At 37.0% G+C, this 9,100-nt stretch overlaps 1 protein-coding gene across 1 annotated transcript; it reads left to right on the forward strand.

Moving 5' to 3' along the window:
* Window positions 1-2,388: 2,388 nt before the first annotated feature.
* LOC109910949 (reticulocalbin-2) lies at window positions 2,389-8,016 on the forward strand (the record flags this gene model as incomplete). The annotated part of the gene is made up of 4 exons (XM_048593726.1): window positions 2,389-2,502; window positions 2,849-2,945; window positions 3,646-3,788; window positions 4,847-8,016. Coding segments are annotated over 4 exons (507 nt in total), but the record flags the coding sequence as incomplete, so codon positions are not given.
* Between the last annotated feature and the right edge of the window lie 1,084 nt (window positions 8,017-9,100).

The following is a 9,100-nucleotide window of genomic DNA, read 5'->3' on the forward strand; positions in this document are numbered from 1 at the left end:
TATATTGGGGGAAAAGCCCCAAGAGGGGCTATCTGTGCGTGGTGCCAAAGAACATTGATAGGGTGTTAATTGACTACTTTACATTTGTCTTCACTTTGGAGAAGGAAGATGTAGGTACAGAATTTGGGAAGAGGAACTGTGAGGTTCTTCAGCAGTTTGACATATGGAGTGAGGAGGTACTGGAGATTTTAGCTGTCTTAAAAGTGTACAAATAACCCAGGTCCAGGTGAGTTGTATCCCAGGCTACTGTGGGAGATGAGGAAGGAAATTACAGGGACTCTGAACTGAACTTTTAATTCTGCTGGCCACTGGGCAGGTACCAGAGAACTGGAGGACAGCTAATGTGGTTCTACTTTTCAAGACAGGTGGCAGAGATAAACCAGGGAATTATAGACAGCGAGCCTCTCATCAGTGGGAGGGAATCCATTGGAAAAAATTCTGAAGGAAACAATTAATCTCATTTAGAGAGGCAAGTTTGATCAGAGATAGTCAGCATGGCTTTGTCTGAGGGAATGTCATGCCTGACAAACTTGATTGAATTTTTCAAGAAGGTGACCAGGTGTGTACATGAGGGTAGTGTAGTTGGTGTAGTTTATCTGATTTCAGCAAAGCTTTTGACAGGGTTCTGTATGGGAGAGTGATAAAGAAGGTAAAAGTACATTAGATTCAGGGTAACTTGGTTAGTTGGATTCAAAATTGGCTTCATGGTAGGAGACATAAGGTAATGATAAAAGGCTGTTTGTGTGAGAGAGGCCAGTGTTCAGTGCCTACTACATGGATCAATGCTGTGTTCGTCCTTGTCTGTGATATCCATAAATGATACAGAAGAAAATGTGGGTGGGGGGAATGATAAGGTCACTTTGTGGATGACACAAAGATTGACCAGGTGGTTGACAGTGAGGAAGAAAGCCTTTGGTTACAAGAGGATATAGCCAGATTGGTCAGATGGGCAGATCAGTGGTTGGTGGAATTTAACCCACCAAGTGTGAGGTGATGCAATTTGGAAAAAGTAACAAGATAAGGGAGTACTTAATGAATAGCAGGACACTATGAAGCTAAGCAACAGAGGGATCTTGGGGTTCTTGTCAATAGATCCATAATGGCAGCAGGACAGGTTAGTAGGTTAGATAAGAAAGATGCTTGCCTTTATCAGTCGTGGCATGGATTATAAAAGCAGGGAGTTTATGTTGGAGCTATACAAAACCTTTATTAGACCATAACTGGAATATTCTGATCTCTGCAATGTAGAATGTTGTGATTGCACTGAAGGGGGTGCATAGGAGATTTACCAGGATGTTGCGGTTTAGCTATGATGAAAGGCTGGATAAGCTTGGTTTGTTTTCTTTAGAGGAGAGACGGTGGAGACAGTTCTGATTGAGATGTATAAGATTGAGGGGCATGGACAGGGTGAATAGAAAACAGATGTTCCCCTTTGTTGAAGGGTCACTAACAAGGGGGTGTAATTTTAAGGTGAAAGGCAGGAGGTTGAGAGGGGAATTGATTAAAAACAAATTTTCACCCAGAGTGTGGTTAGAATCTGGAATGTATTGCCTGGAACGGTATGTCAGGCAGGAAACCTCACTACCTTTTAAAAAGTAATTGCATGAACACTTGAAATGTCATAATATTCAAGGCTATGGGCCAAGTGCTGGAAAGAAGGACTAGAAAGTGTAGATTTAGAGTAGTTTTTGGCAGTGTGGGTTGAATGGGCTGAAAGGCCTGTTCTGTACTGTACGATTCTAAATGGTTTCTGGTTACCTATTCTATCTGTATCACACTATTCAAAGTCTGAATATCTCTTGCTTTTTAATTTTTGTCCTCATCTCCTTATGCCTTCAATCTGAAAATCTCATTAGTGTTATAGCTTTTAGTGTTAATTTTCACAATATGAAACATTCATTTTTTCTTGCATTGACCAGAGTGTGCAGAATCTGGAGTGGGACTTGAGCCCACAGCTGCCTTGCTCAGAGGCAGGATGCTATGATTGCACCAAGGCTGACATCTACTTGAAGATAAAAATAAATTTCCATAAACATTACAGAAGTCTTTGTGGGACAAGGATAGCCTGATTTTCTGGGTACTTTAATAGAAAAAAAACCATAATAACTAATGGTACATTTATCAAAACAGAAATTGGTGGAAATAAAACTCAGCAGGTCTAGCAGCATCTGTGGAGAGAAATCCCAGGTCCAGTGACCCTTCTTCAGGATGCTCCCAGACCAGCTGAGTTTTCACCAGCAATTTCTGTTTTGTTTCTGATTTTCAGCATCCACAGTTCTTTTGGTTCATTTATCAAGTTTATTGTCAAAGCAATATCTAATGCATACTTACTGAATCAATCTGAATCAGAAAACAAAGTGCTTTAACTTTCTTGACTTCTGTCTGTAGATTTTTTTGAAAGATAAAAAGCGATTTGAGAATGCAAACATTGATGGGTTACCAGGACTGACTCTGACAGAATTTGTAGCATTTGAACACCCAGAAGAAGCTGATTATATGAAGGTGAGCTGCAGTATGCTGTTTCTTGCATAATTTGAAAAACAGTTACCACTTCTATGTGAAAATAGTCAATTAGACTAGTCTCTGAAACCATTCCATTTGTGCATACTGGTGGTGTTTTGTGTCAGATGTTCACCACACTCCTTAACAGTATAGGCCTGGATAACTTAGGAGGCAAATTAGCCAGTTAAAAATCTTCCCCTTTGTTATGTAGTTTATGCTGGAGTAAAGTTTTTGTGAGCACTGACATCCCCCCCCCAAGAATTTCAACTGTCGGTGACATCTTAACTGAAAATGATTGCATGTTCACCTGATATCAATGCTGATGCTTTAAATTTTCAAATTGCAGGAGTATGTCATACAGGATGCTTTAGACGAACATGATCGTGACAAAGATGGGTTTGTCAGCTTAGAGGAATTCCTTGGTGACTACAGAAAAGACCCAGGTTAGTTAAATTAATACTGTAATTTTTCAGTGAAATAAAATTCGTGGTTAATATCTTGATCATTTCCTTCCTCAGACGTTTTTTAGCCTTTTTAAAACACAGTTCAGAATTCATAATTTTCAATTTATAATTATTTTTTCTTTTCCATTTTGGTATGTGTATACCCTGAAATCTGGGTCCTTTCATGATAGTTAAAAAGCAAATTGCACTGTGTGTCATGTAGAAGATAAATCTGAACCTATGGCTGCCTGAAATTATTAGTTCCCAATTTTTTACATGATGCTGTGGAAAAGCATGTAATAAAGCCAGTCCATACCTTGCAGGGAGCAAGAAAGGAAGATCAGACAACAAATACTAGTGTCACTGCCCTTCAGCAAAAATGAGGAAGGTGACATTGAGACTGCATTCTGTTCCCCAGCTGAGTGGGTGGTTGAGCCATCTGATTGACTGTCTAAAACTGAACATGATTAATATTATTGAAAGTGTATAAATAAACTCAGCTTTTTTACACGTCTAATTATAGTTCCAACCCAAGTATGCAAGTAAAACATTGTGCATATAAGTAAGTTGCTTATGCTCCTCAACTAGATACGAGCAATTCGCAATATGGGATCCATCAACTCTACAATACCATTGTTGGTTCGTAGTTATCTAATGTGAATATTTTTTAGCTAAGAATGTTTCTACCTCTTGAAAACAGGTGCTGAGGAAGATCCAGAATGGGTAACTGTGGAGCGTGATCGATTTGAAAATGATTATGACAAAGACAAGGATGGAAAACTTAATCAAGAGGAACTCCTGTTGTGGATTATTCCCAACAATCAGGATATTGCACATGATGAGGTAAACCTGCTACCTTTCAATTTTAATTCTGTGGTAATAGTAGTATTATCTTTGGAAAGCTGTTAAATTTGTTTATAACATGTAAAAATGTATGTTTGTGTAGATTTAATCCAGTGCCCTGTTGGTATGCTGTCAATACAGAAACTAGCATTGTCAGTAACCATCACACATTATTGGAAGAAGATTAGAGGGTGTCTTCCTACGTGTGGCATGCTGCTATACTTGACCTGGGCATTACCTGATCTGGGTGCCTGAGATGGAAGTGTGTTCTGTTACCCAGACCAATACTGTGACAGCATGAAGAATTTAGAGGATGATTTTTTTCCCCTCAAAATAAAAGTTTTGTTCAGAAAGATATGTAACAATATAATGGAAAAATATTTGTTTTGAAGTGATACTGACTTTAAAACACTGTCTGAATGTGAAGAATTGAAAACATAATGTTGAGAATCGTACTTAAATAAAATAGTACTTTAGAACCATTCCTCTAAGGAGGAAAATCCTACCATATGGTTTGCATATTTGAGGCTTTATCGCCAGTCTCTGCCGCATCTGTGGTGTCATTTTGGAAAACAAAATTGTAACATACAAATTCGAAGGAGAGAAGAAATTATAGCTTGAAAGAGGACAGTTATGCCATTTTGTCCAAACTTCTCCCTGCTATATTATACCTCTGACACATACTAATTGGAAGAGCAGAATGATGGTCTGTTATGAGTTTTCTGGCCATTTTTTCTAGTCTGGGGCTCCTATTATTTAAGCCATTGGGTGGCAGTCTCACTGAAGTGATAAGAATACATATAAGAGCTAGAAATGAGGATAGTCACAGTTTCTCAACTGAGATGGGTATTAAACTTCATTGTTGGGTAGTGCCAGAAGAAGCTTTGCCCTGCATCTGAGCCATACTTGATGCTCCGGATTTCTGAGGAAACCGAGGGGAAGCACGCCAGGGCTGGTTGAGGAGAATTCTGCAGAAATGCATCCAGGTGTTTGAGTCTAATTCAACTTTGACTTCCAGCCATCAAAGATTAACATTGAGTGTTTCTGTTCTCCGACAGGCTGATCATCTTGTCAAAGAAATTGATACAAATGGAGATGAGAAACTTACAGAAGCAGAAATACTTGTGAGTCAGGATCTCTTCCTCAACAGTGAAGCAACCGACTATGGTAGCCAACTACATGATGAAAAGTTCTACCATGATGAACTTTAATGGCAGACGTTCTGATTGGATTTTGTTTCAATCAACAAATAAACTTCTTAGACCACTTTCAAGTAATTTCACTGGCCAGACAAGTGCTGACCAATAACTGGTATTAGTAGAAGGGAATAAAACAATCCAATAGATTTTTAACAGTATTAGTATTGTTATAAAAACATCCAATCATAATTTTCTACCTACTTTACTGATAAATGGTCCACTGTAATCTGTTTTGTGCTCTCAGAGACTGACAATTCCCGAGGTAATTATAGTCACCATTGTTTCATAGAATTTTGAGGTCAGTTTAAAAATGTGCACAATGTATTTCTACACTTTCTGAAATCAACCTAACCATAGAAAATTTATGGCACAGAAAGGGGCCATTTGGCTCATACTGGCTAAAGAAGACCTATTTGGCTTTATCCCATTTTTCAGTTCATGGTGACTAGCCTTGCAGGATACAGCACTAAAAATGCATACACCCAGGAGCTTTCAAAAGTGATTAGGGTTTCTGCTTCTACTATTCTTTTAGACAATGAATTCCAGACCCCATTACCTGGTGGATGGAAAAACAAAAGTATCTTTATTCTTTTAATTCTTTCTTAATCCATCCTAGCCATGCTTCTCAATTTTGCAAACCAAAATTTGATTATTTTTGTAAAATGTGGACCTATTGGTCAGTCAGTTTTCAGTAGAATAAGGCAATGGAGTAAACTTTATATCTAAACTCAGTAATGGACCTCCTTTCTGCTGATTAGCTTTCAGTTTTAAATCACAGAAGAAATCAACAGTGAGGGATGATTTACTGTGCTTTTTGTCTAATCCTAATTGTGCATGCATTTTAATGTGTATTTACAATTCTGTGACATCAAAATTGAACATACTGCCTTATAAATAAGAAACCACTCTCCATACATTACGTTTACTGATGTGGAATTTTTTTAAAACTCCCTGATTTGGCACAAAATCCACAGGTTCATTTAGCAAAGATAGGAAATGAAAAGATATCTCGCACAATGCCGTAGAAGGTAACCTTCTCTGATTCAAACTAAAGCACAAAGTGGCAATTCACCCTCACTCTACATATAACTGCTATGACCTGATCAAGAGAATGCTTGACACTGAAGCTCAACATGGGAAATTTGCAATGTGTTGCAGTCCTCAGCAACAGTGTAACTCACCTTAATGAGCACATCATTTAAGAAAAAGTCTTTATTAAAATCCAAAAACATTGAGACTTTTAGACTTAAAGCTGTACACTAACTTGGTCTTAAGCTATGTAACTTAGACCATGCTCTCATCAGGTGAATTTTTTTAGTTATAACTTTCCATTCAGATTGTTTGAAGGAAAAACAATATTTACATAAATGTCGAATAGTTACTAATTTCTATGCTTTAATTTATGTTAAATCAACAACAAAGAAAACACCCTCTACAGTTTCTAACAGGTGTTGATCTTGATTTTACACTGGCTTGTAATTTAACAACTGAGGTAGTTTGTACAAAGGTATCACCTATGACAATCCACTGAAGTCCATCATTGGAACTTTTATTTTTGAACTTAAGCAACTGGTTAGCCGTAACTTCATTTAATTCTGGCTTTCTGTGAATTCAATTAATATTTTGCTGTTACATAAGTAAGCTATGTATCAAGAACTATTGAAACCAGAATTTGATGTACTATTGTAGAATTTCAGCCTGTCTTCCACCTGAGCCTCATAGTCTCTGGACTAAGTGCCGCTGCTGTAATTATTCCAGAACCGAAGTTATTACATGTGGTTTCACAAGTCTGAAAACAATATAGACCTGTCACCATACAAAGTCCTTGTGAATAAACCTCAAAATTGTCTTAACAATTTGGATTCCTACAGTTAACTAGTTTCTTGCCAATGCTTGACCCATGTATGGAACTAACAACTCACTGTTTTTTGCTCTTGAAAGCATCTGATATTCAGATCATCGGATCTTGAAAACTAGAGTTGCTGTCCTTGTCCTGTAGAACCAAATACATTAAAATATGCACAACTTTCTCTATTACTGTTCAGCATTTATAGAATAAATCTGCATCAACCCATTACTGAATTTATGTCACTCAATCTCAAAATTCATTTTTGGGGATTTCATACAAAATTGTTCCTGATGTATCAGCACTAAATTCTCCACAGTGAGTAGACTTTAGGCAGGTACAGTAATTGAAACCAAACAACTTAAGAGCACAACAGAATCTGCGATTGCAGAAATTAAAATAAATAAACATATTGGACTAGTCAATGTTCAGGCAGAGGTTCCTAATACTGGCTGGCCTGGTGTGTACTCTTTGCATTTATCACTCTTTTAGGTTTCTGGAATTTGCAATTTCTGTTGTCTGTCTTTTCAAACTACTAGGATTTCCACTTTGATCAAGGTGACTTCTAAGAAGGTAACCAGTTAATATTAATTGCTTAGGGTAATTTTTAAAAAGGAAATATTCCAAACATAACTTTTTATAATGGTCAGCGCTGCAGTTAAAATGGACTTGTATGGAACGCTCAGCCAACAAAAGGATGCAGTTAGACTTAGTGTTAAACTAAGTCTGGTATTGAACCTAGGACATTGATACTTTGCAAAGATCTAGGAAAGGTTAGTGCTGCTTGATTGCCAAACAGTACTCACCAGGGAAGAGGCTGTAGAATACTGAGAAAGACAGGTCACTGTTCAGAGAGAATCTTTTTACTCCACTATGAGAATGTCAGTGCTTTATTACAGCATCTGTTTGCTTAGCTATGATTTAATGTGGTCTTTGAAGCAATTAATACCTCAAAAGTTCATTTAGTTAATGTCATAAAGTTAAGGAGATTTATCCCTTGCAATGTTGTAAGTAAAGTTTATGTTATGTTCCTATTGAGCTTTCTATTTTATGATTGGTGCTAAACTGTTCCAGTTGTAACTAAAATGGCAACCAGATTCTTACTTAAACCAATAACACTAAACTGTTGATTTCAAGATTAAACTTTTGACGGATGTTGAATTAAAATTTTGTGATGTTTCAATTGGTTGTTTTGGGTTTTTGTTTCCATTACACACCTGGCATTGCCATTTCCTTTGTTTGATATAGAATCACAACCAAACGATTACACTATCTTTCTCTAAACTACATAGTGAGAGTGTTCCAGTTTATTTCAGATTTCCAGCATTTCTTCTATTTTTTTCCTTGTTTTTCTTCAATCTTAAAGCAGAGGTTGACTAAAGAAGGCTGATGGTATTCAAATTGATCCAGAAAAAGAAAGGAAAATCCTGTGTTATAGAATAAAAGATGGATTTCAGTATATCAAAATGTACGTGAAGAAACAAATATGTATGCAATGATTGGGTCTCCATTTTTCCAAAGGAAAGAAGTAAGTTATTGGCCATTTGGAAGTATACAGCCTGAAATTATTAGCTAGATTGAAAAGGGTCACAAAATATTATTAGTGAATGATGCATTTTTAATGTTTTTGCCACTATTTTACAATTAATTTTGATTAGGAGAATTCAGATGCGAGCAGTAAGATTCAGAACTTTGCTCTCAGAGTAGAGGGATGAACTTACTTTCACTATATGCAACCTGTGACAACAAAGTTCTGAATCTTTGAACATTGGCCTAATTCTGCTCCTATACCTTATGGTCCTTTCAGCCCATCAAGTCTGCTGTATCATTCAAATGTGGCTAATATGTTTCTCATTCCCATTCTCCTGCCTTCTCCCATTAACTCCTTAAGACTAAATGGCACAATCCCCTGCCCCTTGCGAAGAAATATAGATATCCAATGGAAGCTCAGCTCAAACAGTAAATGCATTTGGAAAGGACTAATATATAACATTGTGTGGAACTTTTCTAGTTGGGGGAAAGATGGTGACAATTGGTTAGAATGAGTGAAATTTGATGGTTTCTGATTTGGAGTGAGGATTGATAAGGTCATGTGAACATGTACAACCTGGAAAGATGGATAAACTGGAATGTGGCTCACAATATCCTGATAAGCATAGCCAAAGTGTACTTTTAATGGCACATAGATAATTAATTTCTTGGTGTATTCACTTGATGTATTGAGGATATTTTGAGTCATGTTCTACCAAAAGATCCAGTTTTGGACT

This window comes from Rhincodon typus, unplaced genomic scaffold (genome assembly GCF_021869965.1).
Source record: "Rhincodon typus isolate 14 unplaced genomic scaffold, sRhiTyp1.1 hic_rhity00003679, whole genome shotgun sequence".
Lineage (NCBI taxonomy): Eukaryota > Metazoa > Chordata > Chondrichthyes > Orectolobiformes > Rhincodontidae > Rhincodon > Rhincodon typus.